At 44.1% G+C, this 21431-nt stretch overlaps 1 protein-coding gene across 1 annotated transcript in view; it reads left to right on the top strand.

Annotated features, from left to right (window-relative positions):
• LOC137355554 (CD209 antigen-like) overlaps positions 1 to 21431 on the top strand; it is a 52812-nt gene that overhangs the window by 28570 nt on the left and 2811 nt on the right. The window contains exons 7-8 of the mRNA XM_068020800.1: positions 13105 to 13256; positions 19048 to 19157. Of these exons, the coding sequence (XP_067876901.1) occupies positions 13105 to 13256; positions 19048 to 19157 (262 nt within the window). The remainder of the gene's footprint in view (positions 1 to 13104; positions 13257 to 19047; positions 19158 to 21431) is intronic.

Below are 21431 nucleotides of genomic sequence, written 5' to 3'. Positions count from 1 at the left end.
TGATTATTTCATGCTCAGGGCTGATAGTGTTGGACTCCCTCATAAGTGGAGATATCTTCTCTAAGTCTATCCTTACATAATTATGTAGATCTCTATGGGTCACTCCTCAGATTTCCCTTTTGTCGGTAAATGGCCTCCAGTCTGGTCTGGTTATGATAGAATAACCTCTCCTTTCTGGTATCATCCCGATGAATCATTCTCACATATTTTCCAGTGCCTCTATATCCTCTTTGTGTAATATGGAAATTAGAATTTTTCCAGTGGTTTTGGACGAGGGACTGCCCTCTATTAGTTCAAGGAGATATCTTGGCTTCCAATAGGAGATTCCTTCTCATCCCTCACTCTGTGCCCCCACCCACTGCGAACACACCCTTGTTAAAACTGCCCTCTTTATTTGGGGTCAGGTTGCAACCAGGAAAAGGGTGAACAGAATTAAAGCATTAATTTATAAGGAGAGGCTGGCACCACAGAAAACCAAACTGGTTCACCAATGTCCCTGAGGCAAACTGAATCTGCCACCCCGTACCCAGTCTGGCTTCAGTCCACAATCATTCTTATTGGCTTCTGAAGTGGATTAGCAAGACACTCAGTTATAAAATAACACTTTAGACTCAACAAGGAGAATATTGAATGGAGCTTTGCTATCAGGCATGGATCAGCTGAATTAAACCTGCAACATCTTCTTCAATATGTGGGATTCAGACTCCCGATCATCTTCACTCAACTGACAGGTCTGACCAAACAGAGGTGGGACAAGGGTTTTACAGTCAGGTGAGAATGGCCATGGAAATCCTCAACATTGGCTCCAGACCCCTCAATGTCTCATGATTTTAGGTCAAACAGGAGAAAAAGTATCACACACTGTCACACATACCATTCCCCCCTCAACTGATGATTCAGCACTCTTACATATTGGACAGTACATGGAGGAAGGTCTGAGGAAATCAAGTGTACAGAATATACCTGGGTGGGGATTTCAATGTCCACCACCCAGCATGGCTCAACTGTATGGCCAATGTGGCCTTGCCACATTCTGAGTGAAATAGCTGCCAGACTGGACCTACAACAGCTGAGGCAACCATCATGAAGAAGGAACTTATTTGACCTCGTCCTCAGCAGCCTGCTTGTCACAGACTTGTCTGTCATCCATAACATTGGTAGGAGTGAACGCTATACAGTCTTTGAGAAAACAATGTCCCGTCTCCACTGTGAGGACACCCTCCATTGCATAGTGTGGCACAATCACCGTATTAAATGGGACAGACCAAGGGGCAGACCTGGCAGTAAAAATAAGGATTCCATGACATGTTTTGGGCCACCAGCAGCAGCAGAATTGTAGACCACCACAATCTGTAAACTCATGGCCCAGAACATCCCCCTGTTCATCCAAAATCATCAAGCCAGGAGACCAGTCCTGGTTGAATGGGCATTAAGGAAGAGCAGAATCATCCTTTCTGTAATGAGGTGACCAGAACTGCACACAGTTGTGGCCGAACCAATGATTTATCCAGTTCCAGCATAATCTCCCTGCTCTTATATTCTATACCTTGACTAATAAAGGAAAGGATTCCATATGGTTTCTTAACTACATTATCAACCTGTCCTGCTACCTTCAGGGATCTGTAGACATTCACTCCAAGGTCCCTCACTTCCTCTGCAACTCTCAGTAATGTCATGCAGACGTTCACCTGCCAGTTAATATTGGAGTATTTAAAATCCCCTACTATTACTGCCTGATTGTTTTTGCACTTCTCAGAGATTTGCATACATATCTGCTCTTCTATCACCCTCTGACTGTTTGGGGGTCTATCTTACACTCCCAGCAGTGTGATTGTCCTTTTTGTTCCTTAGATCGATCCATATGGCCTCATTTGATGAACCTTCCAACATATCATCCCTTATCACAGCTATAATTGTTTCATTGACCAAAAATGCCACTTCCCCTCCTTTCTTATCCCCCTCCTTAATGCACCTGAAAACCCTGTAACCAGGAACATTGAGCTGCCATTCCTGTCCCTCCTTCCGCCATGTTTCTGTAATAGCTATGATAACAAACAGCTGTGTGTCTATCTGTGCCATAAATAAAAACAGAAAGTTCTGGAAATACTCAGAGGTCAGCCAGCATCTGTGGAGAAAAAAGCAGAGTTAATGTTTCAGGTCTGTGACCGTTCATCTCTCTCCACAGATGCTGCCTGACCTGCTGAGTATTTCCAGCACTTTGTTTTTATTTCAGATTTCCAGCATCTGCAGTATTTTGCTTTTATTTTAGGGTCTAACTGTGCCCTTAGCTCATCTGCTTTATTTGCTATACTACTTGCATTGAAGGAGATACCCTTGAGCACTGCCAAACTCTCTTTTTGATTTTCTAACCTTTGTTTCCTCTGTCTTCCAGTCTCATCCACTAATTTTCTGCCTTCCATTTTCATTTCTGATTTTGTCCCAACTGAGTCTACCCTCAGGTCTCCATTCCCCTGACAAACTAGTTTAAACCCTCCCCATAGGACTAGTGTTACAAAGGTTTTCTTTTAAATTCAGAATTTAGAATTCTGTGTCTTTTAAAAACTGAGAAAAGGATTTTTGCTCAGTGGAAGACAGCTACAAATAGTTGGAATTCCTGCCATGTTTTGAAAGGAAGTTCATAAGAAAAGTTGAATATTACGGGTGCTTTGGAAGGAAATTGAACTTGTACAAGGACAGGAAAGCCAACAATTTAAAGGAAACCACAGGAGTCTGGCCTTCCTTAGAGCAGTTTTTTTTGAAGGACAGGAGACACTGTGTCTGGACATGTGGCCATGTTCAGCAAGTTTTTTTTTTACTTTGGAGCCTGAAAAAGCCAGTGAGTTGGACAAAGCGCAGGCATTTGAAATCTTTGCTTTAGCCTGCCTGGAGCAAGAGAGGAAGACACAGAAAAGTGTTACCTCTCTCTGTCAAGCAATCCTACAGCTCTTGAGAAGAAACCCTGCATCCAGAGTGATTCCTGCTGCCTCCTGTGCTCTGAGAAATCCTGAAATCTGAAGAATTCTTCTACTGATAGAATGCTGCTGACCTACGTAGACCTGTTGCTACACCCCTGATGGAAGACCTATGTGATGCCTGCTGGAGGTAAATTGCTGTGAACACCTACCCATCACAGATTGTTCATTAGCCTCGCTTGGAGAGACTGGCATCTGACTATTCGACTCTGGGACAACTCACCATACCGAAAACATTCTACCAGAATGCGATAAACTCAATTATTTTTGTTATTCCGTCTATTCCGAAGAAGCAGCTGTAAACCGAAAATACTTTTCCGCGGTTAACTGTTTTGTTTGAATGTATGTGTGTGTGCGCATGAGGGTGAAAGAAATAAGGAGTTGTTAATGTATATTGATTTATCTCATTAGTAGTTAAGACTTATTATTTCTTTTCTAAATAAATAGTTAATGTTTTTTTTTAAAGAAACCTGGTTTGGTGTGCTTTATTCTGGGGGAGCAAATAGAGTGTAAAATTTGGCTAATATTTGGTAGATGAAAAACTTTCTTGATATGCTAGGACCAGTGTAGTAGTGGGACTGAATTAACAGTGCATTACTCCCGCCTTGCTCATAACATAGTAATTAGGGGCTCTTGTGGGATTAAAATCCAATGCTAATTATGTTAATTGTGAGGGGAGTAATAATAAAGGAACCAGGTTTCTTGTGTAATAGGGTAAGGTCTACATCACCAGAATAGCATTAGCAGCTGCTGCAGTTTTTCTGGGAAAGGAGAATGTGTCCCTCAGTGACTTGACAATTTGAACCAAGGTTAAACTAATAGTTGGCAGCATGATTGGAGTTAGAATTGAAATCATGTGCTTAAAAAGCAGAGATAATTGACATAATAACCCAACATCTGAAATTGCAAGAGGAAGAAGAGGAAGATAGTGGATTGAATTTTGCGAGCTCACTGCTGAGAGCAGTGGCGAGCTTGGAAGAAGGCACCGCGCAGGTGCGGGCTGTGCGCCATTGAGACCCCTCGATATTCCACCACTCATTCAAATGGAGGGGTGGAGCAGCCACCACCGATGGCGTAAAGGGGTGGCTGCTCCATCCCAAGGCAACAGTATCCCATGCTACCACGCAGGTGCTGGTGCTATTTTTAAAGCACTTCAAGCCCTTTAAATTTTAAAGTCACGTTTTGTGGAAAGTGAAATTGAAAACTTTATTAACTGATCGATGCTCCTCTCCAACCAACAACGCCTCCCCCCCTCCGCGCCCCACTACTGGCCATTTCATGTTATTTACACACTGGAAAACCTCTTCTGCCTAATCATCGACTTTGTCCCCAGAACCTTGTAACGTTGCCCTTCAACCCCTTCCCACCATCCCCTCAGCCAATGGAAGGGTTTTTCCCTGGTCCCCCCCCCACCCCCCACCCTCACACCCTGAGAATTTCACTCCTCCCCACTCCCCACTAGAACGGAGTTCCGAAAGCATGGGAGTTCTGGCCAGCGGCCAGAATATTGGTGTAGAATGGCCGCCAGGACAAGGTAAGTTAATTTGCATATGTGTTGATTAATTGTAATATTAAAATGAAGGCCCCTCCGCCTTGTGGTGAGGGGGCCGGACCGAAGCCTTGCTGTCACCGGTAAAATGCGGCGGGGCTTTCCCGGCGTTGGGGGTCATGGCAGGCCTCTCCTGGAAGAATTTTCCAGGCCCCTCCACCAGAACTGCCAACATTGGAGGGCTAGTAAAATTCAGCCCAATAAGTCAGTGAGTGACACAGTTGAATTGGCTAAAATTCAGTTAGAGATGGAAAAACTTAGGCTTCAACAGACAAAAGAAAAAAAAACAACAAAATTTAAAAAAAACTGAGGCTGAGAAAGAATTGACAATGAGAAAAACATGAATTTGAAAATGAGGTAAAAGGTGAAAGAGGGAGCATTTCAGAGAGAAAGTGAAAAAGAAGCAAGGGAATTCAAATTAAAAGAGATGGAACTAAGACAAAAGGTTAATCTTGACTCCAGGGGAAATTGCGGTCAGGGAGAATCTGAATCCAGCCCAGGATCCAGCGAAAAGCTGTTTAAATTTATACAAGCTCTCACCAAGTTTGAAGAAAGGGACATAGAGGCATTTTTCATTTCTTTTGAAAAAATAGCCAACCAAATGAAATGGCCAAAGGTAAGCTGGACACTGCTTACGCAAAGCAGGTTGATGGGCAGAGCTCATGACGTTTATGCCATGCTTTCTGAAGCGGCTTCAGCAGATTATTAGATGGCAAAAAAGGCTATTCTTGCTGCATATGAGTTAATCCCTGAAGTTTACCGACAAACGTTTCAGAATCTGCAGAGCTTGACTGGACTGACGTATGCAGAATTTGAGAGGGTAAAGCAAATTCATTTTGATCATTGGATATGGGCAGTAAAGCTGGAAGCCACCTATGAGTACCTTAGAGAACTTGGAGAAGTTTAAAATTCAATCTCTCCAGTAGTGAGAACTCACGTAAAAAAACAAAAAGTTTTGAAAGCCAGTGAAAAAGCCCTTTGCCTGTCATCCCCACAAACCTGAGAAGGATAGAAGGTGGGAGAGTGAAAAGAAGGCAAGGGGACAAGAAGGAACAGCTAGGAACCCTTCAGGATCCCCTCCTCAGGCCAGAAAGGAAGGTGCTGAGGATAAAAGTGATGTTCGCAAGCCGAAGCGTTACCATTGCCGCAAGGTGGAACATTTTTGTTCAGAATGTTGGACGTTGCGAGGTAAACCCATGGGACTTGTTGGGGTACACAAAGCTAATGCAGAGAAAGGGGCTCTGACTGACAGTATAGGAGACCAGGCTGTAGTGTTGATGGCAGCTGTAAATCCAGATACAAAAACCAAAGTGAGTTGAGAATAAGATACCTGAAAATTATAAGGAATTCTTGTCAAAAGGAAAAGTAACTCCATATCCCTCAAGTGAAGCAGGAAAACCTATCATTATACTTAGGGATACAGGAGCAACTCAAATTTTTTTTATTGGGGATAGGTATAACATTTCTACCAGAGAGCGCACTGAATGCTAAAGTTTTAGTTAATGGTATTAGCGGGGAGTATATATCCGTAATTTTGTATCGAGTGCATGCAGAGTGTGACCTAATGTCTGGGATGGTAACTGTAGAAGTTGTCCATAGTTTGCCAGTACAGCGAATTGACCTAATCCGAGGGAATCATTTGGCCAGAGCAAGAGAAACCAAGTGAAGTTAAAGAAACAGAACAATTACAGGAAGAAGTTTGAGACATGTTTCCTTCATGTGTAGTAACTGTGCAATGGCTAAACAAGTTCCATTATTGGTGATAAAACTGGCACCACGGACAGATAGCCGAGTATCTGAAACTTACCTTGGAGATTTAGATAATCCAAATGAGATGTTGAACAAATCTTCTTTAATTGCAGCACAGCAAGCTGATCTAGAGTTACATAGAATAGCACAGTCGGCTCTGACAGAAGCTGAGGCAAAAGGAGTTCCAGAATGCTATTATATTGAAGATAGGGCTCTGATAAGGAAATATAGACTGCCTAATAGACCTACGGTCTAAGACTGGATGGTTGATCAACAGGTAGTTGTACCACTTAAATATTGCTGGGAATTCTTAAGGTTAGCGTGTGACATTAGTCTAGCAGGACACAAGGGGATGCAGAAGACCAGATCACAACATTATTACTGGCCAGGCCTTACAAAGGACGTGGTACAGTTTTGTAGGACATGCCACATGTGCCAAATGGTGGGAAAACTGCGACCTACCATAAAACTAACCAGTTATTGAGGAATCGTTTCGTAGGGTATTGGTAGACTGTGTAGGACCCTTGCAAAAACAAAAAGCAGGACATTAACATATACTCACTATCATGGATATGGCTACTCAATTTCCAGAAGCCACTCCCTTGAGGAAAACTACTGATAAAATAGTAGCAGAGAAGTTAACCCAATTCTTTACGAGATATAGATTATCACTTGAAGTTCAATTGGATCAAGGTTCCAATTTTATGTAAAAGCAAAATACTGCAGATGCTGGAAATCTGAAATAAAAACAAAAAAATTCTGGAAATACTCAGCAGGTCTGGCAGCATCTGTGGAGAGAGAAGCAGAGTTAACGTTTCGGGTCAGTGACCTTTCATGAGAACTGGCAAAGGTTAGAAATGTAATAGGTTTCAAACAAATAAAGCAGGGGTGGGGCAAAAGAGAACAAAAGGGAAGGTGTTGATAGGACAGATGGTCACAGAGAATAACTGACAAGGACGTCCTGGGGCAAAGGCAAAGGCAGAGAGAGTGTGTTAACGGTGTCGTGAAAGACAAAGTGTTAATGCAGAGAGGGTGTGAAATGATAGAATAATGAAAGCCCTAGGCAAAAGCACAAACATGAAAAAAAGAAGTGGGCAGGCACATGGTGAAAAAAATTGAACGATGAAACAAATTAAAATAAAATAAAAATAAAAAAGGGGGCCAGTCATGCTTTGAAATTATTGAACTCAATGTTCAGTCTGGCAGGTTGATGTTCACTGGAACACTGCAGCAAGCCCAGGACAGATGTGTGGGCATGGGAGGAAGGGGGGAAGTGTTGAAATGGCAAGCATCAGGAAGCTCGGGGTCATGCTTTCGGACTGAGTGGAGGTGTTCCACAAAGCGATCACCCAATCTGCGTTTGGTCTCTCTGATGTAGAGGAGACCACATTGTGAGCAGTGAATACAGTATACTAAAATAAAAGAAGTACAGGTAAATTACTACTTCACCTGAAAGGAGTGTTTGGGGCCTTGGATAGTGAGGAGAGAGGAGGTAGAAGTGCAAGTATTACAACTCCTGTGATTGCATGGGAGTGTGCCTTGGGAAGGGGACAAGGTGTCAGGGGTAGTGGAGGAGCGGACCAGGGTGTTGCAGAGGCAATGATCCCTTCGGAATGTTGACAGGGGAGGGGAGGGGAAGATGCGTTTGGTAGTGGTATCATTCTGGACGTGGGGGAAATGGCGGACGATGATCCTTTGAATATGGAGGTTGGTGGGTGGCAAGTGAGGACAAGGGGAACCCTGTCGCAGTTCTGGGAGGGAGAGAAAGGGGTGAGGCCACATGTGCGGGAAATGGGATGGACACGGTTGAGGGCCCTGTCAACCACAGTGTGGGGGGGGTGGGGGGGAATCCTCGGTTGAGGAAAAAGGAAGACGTATCAGAGGTGTTGTTGTGGAAGGTAGCATCATCAGAGCAGATGCATCGGAGACGGAGAAGCTGTGAGAATGAAATGGAGTCCTTCCAGGAGGCAGGGTGTGAAGAAGTGTAGTCGAGGTAGCTGTGGGAGTTGGTGGACTTATAAGGAATATTAGTAGACAGCCTATACCCAGAGATGGAGACACAGAAGTCGAGGAGGGGAAGGGAAGTCTCAGAGATGGACCATGTAAAGGTGAGAGAAGGGTGGAAGTTGGAAGCAAAGTTGATAAAGTTTTCCAGTTCGGGGCGGGAGCAGGAAACGGCACCGATACAATCATCAATGTACCTGAAAACGAGTTGGGGGAGGGGCCTGAGTAGGACTGGAACAAGGAATGTTTGACATATCCCACAAAACTCTGCTGCTCTCTCCACAGCTGCTGCTAGACCTGCTGAGTATTTCCAGCACTTTTTGTTTTTATTCCAATTTTATGTCTAAGATATTTCAAGAAGTCATGGGGAATTTGGGTATCAAACAGTTAAAATCTTCAGTATATCATCCACAGACACAGGGAGCTTTAGAAAGGCACTATCAAACTCTCAAAACAATGATTAGAACACACTGTCATGAATATCCCTATGATTGGGATAAAGGGCTAAACTTTCTTTTATTGGCTACTCGAGATTCGTTGAATGAGTCAACAGGTTTTAGTCCTTTCGAATTGGATTACAGACATGAGATAAGAGGCCCTCCAAAACTCAAAGACAGGTTCTTAGAACAAAAGAATGAATCTTCGGTCCTGGACTATATAATCTTGTTCTGGGAAAGGCTCACGAAAGGTGCAATGTGGCTCAGAAACACCTTAAAGCATACCAAACCACTATGAAAAAATGGGCAGACAGAAGTGCAAAGACCCGAACTTTTCAACCAGAGGATGAAGTATTAGTATTATTGACTTTATAGGATGAACCATTAAAAGCACGGTTCAATGGTCCGTATAAAGTGGTCAAAAGAGTAGGTAAGGTAAATTACTTGATTGACACCCCCTTTCGCCGGAAAACAAATTGGCTGTGTCATATCAATATGTTAAAGCAATATTATCGCAGGGAGGAGGATAAGCCAGTACAGGTATGTCTGGTAATAAGGACAGATAAGAATGAAAGGGATAGTGAGGATGAAGAAGAAGGAGGCCTGGACAATTCTCAAATTGAACCTGCTACTATCTGGTTAGCTAAAAAGAATGGCTTGGATAATTGGACAACATGCTTTCGTACTTAGATACAAAACAACAAGAAGACCTAACAACACGACTCACAGAATTTCAAAAAGTCTGTAGGGATAAGCCAGGATGTGTACACATGATGTGGATGCAGGGAAATCCATTCCTATAAAACAGCATCCTTATGGCTTAAGTCCAGACAAACAGGCCCAAGTAAAAGCAGAAATCCAATACATGCTGGAAAACAACTTAATTGAACCTAGTCAAAGCAGCTGGAGTTCACCAATAGTATTAGCGCCTAAACCTGACGGATAAACTCGACTTAGACTACAGAAAAGTCAATGCAGTAACGAAGGCAGACTTCCCACTTCCTCGCTTAGAAGACTGTATTGACAGAGTGAGCAGTGCTAGGTTTCTTACCAAGATCGACTTGTTAAAGGGATACTGACAAGTTCCTTTGACACATCGAGCTAAAGATCAGCTTTTGTCACACCAGACCATCTTTATCAGTGTCGGGTGATGCCATGCAGGCGAAAAAATGCCCCAGCATTTTCAGCGACTAATGAATCAGGTGGTAGCCAGAGTTCCCAAGTGTGTAGTGTATCTTGATGATGTACTAATATACAGTAACATTTGGAAGGAACACTTAAAACAGCTAGAAATTCTGTTAAAAAATTTGCAAGCTGATGATTTCATGGTAAATCTGGCAAAAAGCGAATTCGCAAAAGCAAGAGTGACCTACCTCAAGCATATATTGAGGCAAGGACAAGTGTTGCCAAGAATGGCAAAAGTGCAAGCCTTAGTGGGATTCCCTATCCCTAAGACTAAACGTGAAATCATGAGGTTTTTGGGGATGCATGATTTCTACAGAAATCCTAGTGCTGTAGCTGCTCCATGAACCAATTTGCTTCAGAAAAAGAAAACCAGGGTAGTGTGGTCAGGTGAATGCCAGGCATCTTTTGAAAAGCTAAAGGCAATTTTGACTAATGAACCAGTGTTGGCTGCTCCAAATTAAACCCTTCAAGGTAGTGATTGATGCTATTGACCTGGGTGGGGGGTGGGGGGTGGCGTCGGTGCAGTCCTATTACACGATGAGAAACTAATTGGACTAAAGGCAGACAAGTCGTCCGGACCTGATGACCTACATCCAAGTGGCTGCAGAGATAGTGGAGGCATTGGTCAAAATACTTCGGGGACCTATAGACGACTCCCACCCATGACTTCTTCCCCTTGCTATTCCTTATTTCCACACAAACTGATTCCACATCACAATCTATTGCACCGATATCATTACTCACCACTGCACTGATAGCTTCCTTTATTAACAGAGCCCCACCTCTTTTTCCTTTTTGCCTATCTTTGAATACGCTTGAATTTGAGTTGTCAGTCTTGGTCACCCTGCAACCACGTCTCTGTAATAGCTATCAAGTCATATTCATTTATTTCTATTTGTGCCGTCAATTCATCTATCTTGTTACAAATGCTGCGTACATTCAGATAAAGAGCCTTAAGCATTGACTTTTTCCCATTATTACTCATTCTGGTTCTAATTTCTGCTAAACTCTTCTGCTTATATTTTCTGCCCCTTCCTGTCACACTTAGATTACCGTTTGCCTCTTCACTACCCTGCACCTCTGTTCTCTCGTTTCTTTTTGATTTTTTAAACTTCCCTTCTATTGAACTCTCCCCCCCATTAATTAGTTTAAAGTCCTAACTACAACCCTAGTTATACGATTCATCAGGACACTAATCCCAGCATGGTTCAAATGAAGCCCGTACCAACGGAACAGCTCTCTCTTTCCCCAGTACTGGTGCCAGTGCCCCATGAATCGGAACCCATTTCTCCCACACCAATCTTTGAGCCATGAATTTACCTCTCTAATCTTATTTACCCTATGCCAATTTGTCCGTGGCTCAGGTTGTAATCCGGAGATTATTACCTTTGTGGTTCTGCTTTTTAATTTAGCCTTGAGCTGCTCATAGTCCCTCAGCAGAACTTCTTTCTTAGTCCTACCTATGTTGTTGGACTACATGGATCACGACAACTGGATCCTTCCCCTCCCACTCCAAGTTCCTCTCCATCCCAGAAGTGGCACAGTGGTTAGCACCACAGCCTCACAGCTCCAGCAACCCGGGTTCAATTCTGGGTGCTGCCTGTGTGGAGTTTGCAAGTTCTCCCTGTGTCTGCGTGGGTTTCCTCCGGGTGCTCCGGTTTCCTCCCACATGCCAAAGACTTGCAGGTTGATAGGTAAATTGGCCCTTATAAATTGCCACTAGTATAGGTAGGTGGTAGGGGAATATAGGGACAGGTGGGGATGTGGTAGGAATATGGAATTTATGTAGGATTAGTATAAATGGGTGGCTGATGGTCGGCACAGACTCGGTGGGCCGAAGGGCCTGTTTCAGTGCTGTATCTCTAAATCAAAATCAAATCTGTGGTTTTAAACTGGTGTTTTTTCTGCAGCAGAGGAGAAGCAACTGGATTCTGACATGAGCAGACCCTAAGTGAGGGTCCCTCTCTTTGTCTCTCCATTCCAGCTTGAAAATTTTCAAATCCTGTTTGTTGACTGACCACCTTTGCATACTCTGGCTACAATCAGAAACCCGGTTGGAGGAAACCATCCACATTGCTGTCTCCAAGAGACCCACAGAACCAGTCATATACCTCTTCAAACTAAAAGTCTCAGGATTCCTGAATTCAGCTGAATCACCAAACTCCACAGACTGTATACTTTTTTTCTGGGCTCTAACTCGACCAATCCACCTTTCCCCACTCTGTAACCTATTTGTCGGTGTGTAAACCTCTAGAGTGTGTGTGTGTGAGAGAGAGTGAAAGTTGGCACTTTGTTTATTATTTTATTAGTTTGGTTTTGGTACAATAAAAAGTTAACCTCTTTCTTTGTTACCTCAAGAAAACCTGTCCGAGTGGTTCTTGATATGATCATAGCAAGTAAGTAATCTACTGAATTGGTCAGTACATCCACTTTAAAAAAGAATTAAACCTGCTGTGGCCAAACAAGGAGAGGGAAAAGAGGGAAGCCCTTTGATCCCGCCTCACTTGACTGTAACATCATTAATTCTGTGCTCGAAGGGCGCTGCTCCCCAGATTGTGAAAGGACGTGCACCTGAAACGAGGATTTGACATTTTCTTTACGCAAATATGAGTCTGGCGACTTTGCACAATCCACCCCACTTCTTCCATCCAACTACCTCCCCTTCCCTGACTGCATCCCTTCTAGATTCCCCCAACGTCTCTACTTTGTCCACTGACTACTCTCCTTGCCAACTGCCTCCCCTCCCTCTTCATTGCCTCCCATCGCCATGTCCACTTCCCCAACTTTCTCCCCTCCCTGGATTCTCCGAAAGGCCTCTGCTGGGTTGGCTGATCTTGGTGCTTCCCGATTCCATTTATCTGCCTTTGGGACCTGGGACCTGGGTCCAGTGAGGTCCCTCTGGAACCGTGACTGGGGTCTGCAGTCCACCAGTAATAAACCATCGGGTCTGGCACACCAATTTCTCGTGGTCCAGCTGTGGGCCTTTTAGCCGTGTGCAGTGTTTGTAGCATTGGGATTGCGGCATCTGGTTCAGGCCAGATCCAATTACTAGACCCTGGAGTGTGAGATTCTGAGTTGGATCACTCCTGGGGTCAGACACTTGATGGTCTGTAACCAGCAGCTTTACAATGCTGGGTAAAAACTCGGTGAATAAGGAGATTTGTGAATGTCCCAGCTGCCTCTAACATTTATTTAAATGTCTTCACAGATCTGCCTCGTACCCAATGTCCTGACCAATGGAAGCTGTTTCAGAAAAACTGTTATTACCTTTCGTCAAACACCAATAACTGGGCAGGTGCCCAGAGATCCTGTGCATCAATGGATGCCAATCTTGTTGTCATTAACAAAGCTGAGGAACAGGTAGGAAATTATTATAATTTCAAACTCATGCTGATCATTTGTCAGTATGTTCAGTGGTGATATAAAAGCAGGACAGAGGCAAAGGTCATTCAGTCCTCACACCTGTGCTGATACTAGCTCTTCAACTCGACCTACTCCAAACAAATGCCCTGCCCTTTCCCCATATACTTTTATATTCCTGTTCAAATACTTTTCTAATTGCTTTTTAATTTATTGTATAATTCTCTGAACACACAGCATCTGTGGGGTTCCAAACCATGATTCTTCCTTCTGCTGCCTTAGAATGAAAACATTGGGCTTCATTCCCCTGACAGCATACATTCAGCTGCTCAATCCCCTCTGATTGGAGTCACACACCATTTTCACATTAATGAAACAATAATCTTCACGTGTGAGTATCCCAGGGATTATTGATAAACACGAGTGGATCCATGTGGGCAGACATTGATTCCTTGTGCTGGGGGATGACATCAATTTGGAGAAGACCAGCTCCAACAACAGCCATAGCCGACTGCTGAAGGACCTGTAACCGTTTTTGTGACAATAATGGGCCTCAATTATATTCCGAATTGACAGTGCAGGCCAAAGCTGCTGATTCATCAGATATTCCTGTGGTTACCTGAAACCGAGGGTGTAAATATTAAGGGCTGATGTGCTCTTCACTGCCCTAGTAGTGCAGCGCGTGAGAGACTCGCTGTCCCAGTAGTGCAGTGTGTGTGATCCAAGTCTCACTGTCCTAAGTCTCTGGAGTGGAAATCTAATTATTAATAATTGGTCTTATTATGAGATGAAAGTCTAATACTTGTATTTAAATCACGTCGTGATCTTTCCTTTATCTTTGACTATGTCTTTAGGCTGTCAGTTGTGACTTGGTGGTAACGCTCTCACCTGAGTCGGAGATTATCAGTTTAAGCCTCACTCCAGAGACTTGAGCACAAACTGCAGGCTGATACTCCAGTGCAGTACTGAGGGAGTGCTGTACTGAGGGAGTGCAGTACTGAGGGAGTGCTGCACTGTCGGAGGTGTTATCTTTTGGTTGAGACATTAAACTGGGGCCCCGCCTGCCCTCTCAGGTAGATGTAAAAGATTCCATTGCACTATTTCAAAGAAAAGCAGACGGGTTCTCCCCTATATCCTGGCATCACAGAAGTGGTTCCACTTCTGAAGTACATCATTGGCTGTAAAGTTCTGACATCATGAAAGGTGCTATATAAATGCAAGTCTCTCTTTGTTTTTGGTAATGTCAGCCATGACATCCGGAGGATTCCCTGCTTTTCTGTTACACCCACCTAAAGAGCAGACAGGTAGATTCAGATGTTTTTATAATTAATCGTTGTTGGCATATGGGCATTATTGACCCATTACTATCCTGAGTGGTGTGAAACAGGGCTGTGTTCTCGCACCCACACTTTTTGGGATTTTCTTCTCCCTGCTGCTTTCACATGCGTTCAAATCCTCTGAAGAAGGAATTTTCCTCCACACAAGATCAGGGGGCAGGTTGTTCAACCTTGCCCGTCTAAGAGCGAAGTCCAAAGTACGGAAAGGCCTCATCAGAGAACTCCTCTTTGCTGACGATGCTGCTTTAACATCTCACACTGAAGAATGCCTGCAGAGTCTCATCGACAGGTTTGCGTCTGCCTGCAATGAATTTGGCCTAACCATCAGCCTCAAGAAAACGAACATCATGGGGCAGGATGTCAGAAATGCTCCATCCATCAATATTGGCGACCACGCTCTGGAAGTGGTTCAAGAGTTCACCTACCTAGGCTCAACTATCACCAGTAACCTGTCTCTAGATGCAGAAATCAACAAGCGCATGGGTAAGGCTTCCACTGCTATGTTCAGACTGGCCAAGAGAGTGTGGGAAAATGGCGCACTGACACGGAACACAAAAGTCCGAGTGTATCAGGCCTGTGTCCTCAGTACCTTGCTCTACGGCAGCGAGGCCTGGACAACGTATGCCAGCCAAGAGCGACGTCTCAATTCATTCCATCTTCGCTGCCTTCGGAGAATACTTGGCATCAGGTGGCAGGACTATATCTCCAACACAGAAGTCCTTGAAGCGGCCAACATCCCCAGCTTATACACACTACTGAGTCAGCGGCGCTTGAGATGGCTTGGCCATGTGAGCCGCATGGAAGATGGCAGGATCCCCAAAGACACATTGTACAGCGAGCTCGCCACTGGTATCAGACCCACCGGCCGTCCATGTCTCCGTTATAAAGACGTCTGCAAACGCGACATGAAATCGTGTGACATTGATCACAAGTCGTGGGAGTCAGTTGCCAGCATTCGCCAGAGCTGGCGGGCAGCCATAAAGACAGGGCTAAATTGTGGTGAGTCGAAGAGACTTAGTAGTTGGCAGGAAAAAAGACAGAGGCGCAAGGGGAGAGCCAACTGTGCAACAGCCCCAACAAACAAATTTCTCTGCAGCACCTGTGGAAGAGCCTGTCACTCCAGAATTGGCCTTTATAGCCACTCCAGGCGCTGCTTCACAAACCACTGACCACCTCCAGGCGCGTATCCATTGTCTCTCGAGATAAGGAGGCCCAAAAGAAAAAGAACTGCCCATCCTTAGTTGGTCTGAAACGGAGATGGTGGAAAATATTCTTGAACTGTAGCAGTTTGATGCAAGTAAGTAGTTTGCTAAGCCATTTCAGAGGGTGGTTAATGGTCAAACAGATTGGCATGGGACTGGAGTCACATATCGGTCAGATTGGGTAAGGAAGGCAAGTTTCCTCCCCTAAAGAACATTAGAAACATAGGAGCAGGAATAGGCCATTCAGCCCCTCAAGCCTGTTCCGTTATTCAATTAGATCATGGCTGATCATTATCTTAACTCCATTCACCTCCTTGGTTTCGTAAACGTTAATCCCCATGCCTAACAAAAATCAATCTTAAATCCCTCAGTTAAATCATCCTTTAACTTTTTACACCCAAGGAAATTTTAGCCTAGTCTATGCAACCTTTTCTCATAATTTAATCCTTTTAATCCAGTATCATTCTGGTAAATCTGCACTGCATCCCCTCCAAAGCGAACATATCTTTCCTGAGACGTGATGCCCAGAATTGTACGCTGCATTCCGGATGGGGTCTAACCAGAACTTTATACAACTGTTGCAATTCCTTCAGATCCATCAGTATCTTCCTCCTCTGCCTCAGAATTCTCTGCGTCATGTGTTATTTCAAAGTCTTTGCCCCTCCGCTTAGGGTAGTTCAGAGCATAATGATACTTTGAGTCACATCTGAAGCACTATTAACTGTTCCTTGGGCATTCCCGGGATTCATTCGTCTTTGATTGCTGTTCCAGCCCTGTCTTTCACTGTAATATTTAGACCTGCTAAAGGTGCTTTCATCCTCATTCCTCCTGTCTTTAACTCCTCCATTGTACTTAGGCCTGCTTCCAGTACCTGGATTATTTCTAAATCTAGTAAACATTGAGTCCTCCATTCTTTGTGTCACTGCAGAGTGTCCCGCTTGTTCTACCAGGACTGCGAGAAATGACTGTTTCCCCAGGAATTATTTTAAGGCAACAGACATTTGGTCCAACAGGGAATCTTTGTTCAAGGACTAAACCCCAGTTAGAACAAGGAGCCTGCCCATATGAGACACCCTCGCACAATCTAACAACTTAAAAGCTAGCACTGAACCAGGGATCTCCAAATTGAATTTCCTTAATCTTCTATACAGTCTGTTAATGTCCATGATATATTCCTCCATTGAATAACCATCTGTTTTCCAAAATCTATCAAAGTCTGACCAAGCCTCATACACATTCAATAGGTCATCTTTCTTGTAAATTTCATCCAAGAATTCTAACGGAATATCCAACCCTTCATCAGTATTCAGCTGGCGAGCATCCAGTTCAGAAAACACTTTACTTCTGATTTTACTTTCAATAGGAAGTGACAACGCCAAGGCCATACCTTGTTTCCTTTTTGGTCGAAATGTAACCTGAGTCCACGTACCCACTTCATTCTTCCATTGGGCATATGGTTCAGACTCCGAGAACACCAGAGGGTAATCATACCCTGACAGGTTGCATTTGCTTCCTGCCATATTTTTCACAATAGCCGTTGACACTTTAGTTTTCTATCCAAAAAAATAAATTCCTATTTTCCAACCTTCAGCTTTAGGCAACCGTCCTCTGCTACCATGTTAAATTCCAGAAAGTTTATTGTAGAAGGATAAGGCTGGAGCCTATATTTACTCAGTTTCACATTTATTGTGCAAGGTTAAAGGATTACAAACATGTAGCTCTTCACACAAATCCCCCTCCCAGTCCCAGTGAGTGTATACTTTTATGTGCTCAACTAAAACCCCAATTAACTCCCTTCATCTGCATACAATCACACAATTAACACATACAATCACACAATTAACACTGTGTTCCAGCGAGGTAGAGTGACTGCCTTTTACACCAAGGCAGCATTTGACCAAGTGCAGCACCAAGGAGCCATAGTAAAATTGAGGTCAATGGAACAGAACAGAAAAACTCTCCAGAGGTTGGAGTCATGCCTAGCACAAAGAAAGATGCTTGTGATTGTTGGAGACTAATGATCTCAGCCCCAGGACATCACTGCAGAGCAGTGTCCTCGGCCCAACCATCTTCAGCTGCTTCATCAATGACCTCCCTCCATCGTAATGTCAGAAGTGGAGATGTTCACTGATGATTGCACAATGTTCAGTTCCAATTATAATTCCTCAATACTGAAGCAACCCACGCCCACATACAGCAAGGCCTGGACAACATGCAGGCTTGGGCTGATGAGTGGTAGGGGTTATGGATTTGGGAAGAACTGTCAAAGAAGCCTTAGTGAGTTGCTACAATGCATCTTGTAGATGGTACACAAAGCAACCAGTGGTGGAGGGAGTGAATGTTTATGGTAGTGGATGGGGTACCAATCAAGCGGGCTGCTTTGTCCTGGATATTTGAGCTTCTTGAGTGTTACATCACACTCCTGGGTCTTGTAGATGGTCGAAAGGGCATAAGTGCCAAGCATGAACACCTCCAATGAGAGACAGAATCTGACCAGCTTCCTGAGACATTAAATTGTGGCTATTGATAGCTCAATGTTCCTTTACCATTAGATTGTTGACTAATTCTGGCTCATTACTCATTATTAAATTGCCCTCTTGTTGGTTCAAGAACATATGATTCTAGAAAACTGTCTCACAAACACTAAAGAAGTTTGTGGCATTTGGGAGTCGAGCTGCTTTGCTTCTCCCAGTCTAGGTGAAAATTAAAGTGTCCCTATAGAACCACTCTGCTTTTGTAACAAGCTTCTCTGATCACCATATTTATTCATCCCCTAAAATATTGAAGCAGTTATGAGTTTTTATAACATCCAACAGCTTCAGGGTCACCCTTGCTGATGCTGAAATTTTATTTCCAGACCTTTTAAATTGAATAAATATTCTCAAACTACTATCGAGGGATTTGAACTCAAAATCTCTGGATTACGAATACAGTAACAACGACAATAATGTCTCATCCAAAAGGCAGCACGTTCTCACTGTCGAATTGAAGTCTCATCTTAGAACATGCACTAAAGTCCTGGCGGGGGTTTGAACTCTTGATCTTCTGACTCAGTCAAAAGTGCAACTGAGTCAAACTGAAACTGCAATCATCACACATTCCTCTGTCCCATATTCACTTGGGAGGGAAGCTGGTTTAAAATAAATGGGTAAAGGCCTCAGATAGAAGATTGTCAACTGGAGGGTTTGTCACTAATATTGTGAAAATCTATATTGCTCCATATACAGTCGTGACACTTTATTTACATGACAGGCATTTATTGAAACATTGATTGCAAAACGTTCCTGGATTGGCCTCAGTGATTCGATCTCTGAAGGTGACTGGCGCTGGGTGGATGGAACAGATTATACTTCCTCTGTAAAGTGAGTTCTCTTTTCAGTTGTACATTCTGGACAATATCAGTGACACTGAACATTAATGAGGAAGCTGGATTTGTTTTCAAGCTTCAACTTGAGAAGCAATTTAGAGACAGAGGGGGTGAATCTGGGGTCAGCAGTGACTGTAATATTGGCTCAACGTGACCCCTTCAGGTGGCAAAATGGTGTTTATGGTGCGCGCACATTTCTGATGTGAAGTCTGACGAACGCCATATTGGTAAAGGGTTTCAAGCGCACACACTTAATGTCTGCCGGAAGCATGCAGAGCTGGCAGATCAGTACATCAATCCGTGTTCAATGCTGATTTGATGCCAGTGCTGCCAGTTTGCAGCTTCACACTCCAGCCTACACCCTCTCTTAACCTTCCAGAGCTGAACACACATTCAGTGGTATAAAGGACCCTTTACTAGAGCTATTAAACACTATTTACAGGTTGGTTCATGAATTATTTATTCTGGATGTTGCTGCAATTCTATGCATTGTGAGTGCTTTTCCATACTTAATAAATGTTTAGTCTGCAGGGATTGGTCTGGCTGGTGCTCAAGTACATTTTTTGTGATTTAAAAGCTTCTGCATAAACCAATTGCTTTCAAACATGGGTGGCCTAGTAGAGCTTCCTCTGAGTATTGAGCATGTCTGGGAGAATGAGCAGAGGCAACACAGAGCAGGACAAGCTGCTGGAAGAGGAGGAGGGGCAGGAAGAGGGCTCCCAGAGGACCTTTAGGGAGCAGATCTGTTGCCAAAATGGTTTTAGGTGCCCTGCAACACCCTGGAAGCCCCATTGTACACTAATATTCAGAACCATGATGACAGTAGACTGAGTTCCACTGCAGCACTCAGATGGTGGGTCTTGTGAAATGAAATGGAAGCTGAGATATTGGCATCAGAGGCTGCATCATTGTGGGCACCACAGGTGTGTTGGAGGAAGTGGTCACCCTTTCCTTGATGGAACAAATGGGCATCAGTCTCTGCACAAAGCCCTGTGCCAAGTTGATGCTGGATTCCTCAATGTTCCTTGACATTGAACACAGACACTCTCACAGGCTTCCAAATGCACCAGGAATTTTAGTGTGTATACTCATCAGTCTTCTTCTGTGGCTTGGCTCATCAAAGTCTTCAACAGAACTAGTGTGTGACCTCACCCTCTGGTGAGCTGGCACCTGTGCTCTCATTCTCCCTGACCGGACTGGTCTGGACTTTTGCCTGGTTCCTCACCATAGAACATAGAACAGTACAGCACAGTACAGGCCCTTCGGCCCACGATGTTGTGCCGACCCTTTAACCTACTCTAAGATCAAACTACCTACATACCCTTCATTCTACTATCATCCATGTACCTATCCAAGAGTCACTTAAATGTCCCTAATGTATCTGCTTCTACTACCACCGCTGGCAGTGCATTCCACGCATCAACCTGCAAGTCTTTGGCTGTGGGAGGAAACCGGAGCACCTGGCAGAAACCCACGCGGTCACAGGGAGAACTTGCAAACTCCACACAGGCAGTACCCAGAATTGAACCCGGGTCGCTGGAGCTGTGAGGCTGCAGTGCTAACCACTGCACCACCCAATGAGTGATGGGTGTATCTTCATTTTCACTGGCTTCCTGCTTTTCCACTACTGCCTGGGCAGTTGCAGTTCTTGTGTATCTGAAATGAAATGAAAAGGGACAAGGGTAGGGCTGTGGTGAGGGGAGAGGAGAAAGTAAGAAGTGGATGCTTACACCATCAGCAACTTTACAATCAGAAGAGACGATGTGATATGAGAAGGAGGATTAGATTTGTAGATATCTTCATCTTCAATGGCTTCGAACCCACCACTGGCCACAGCCTCAGTGATGGCCTTTCCCATAATAGCCATCACCGCCTCCTCCCTGGGGGTTCGAACATGCAGGCGTCCCTCTGCTCCTTTGTTAATTCCTTTTGCCTCTGGTTGTTCGCAACCTTCTCCTATGAGAGAGTAAAATGTGTCAGTGTCATGTTACTGGTGATCCGACAGTCATGGTTGAATAGCAGGCAATGTGTGCAAGTTGTAAGACATGGGTGTGAGCTTTGCAACAGTGCTTAGTGTGTGAGGGTGAGGTGAAGCATATGAACATTGGGCGTGGGTCCTGATTGATAGAAATTGTTGGTAGGTGAGTGATGGAGGTGTGAATAATTAAACAATAGCTGAGGGCAGTGATGCAGTTAGTCGGCTATGGCATTTGGATACAATCACTGACCTTGACCACTTGTGCAATATCATGAAACTTTTTGTGGCACT

The sequence above is a fragment of the Heterodontus francisci genome, chromosome 43, assembly GCF_036365525.1.
Source record: "Heterodontus francisci isolate sHetFra1 chromosome 43, sHetFra1.hap1, whole genome shotgun sequence".
Classification (NCBI taxonomy): Eukaryota; Metazoa; Chordata; class Chondrichthyes; order Heterodontiformes; family Heterodontidae; genus Heterodontus; species Heterodontus francisci.
Note: the sequence above shows the minus strand (reverse complement) of the source record. Positions and strands in the feature narration are given on the sequence as shown.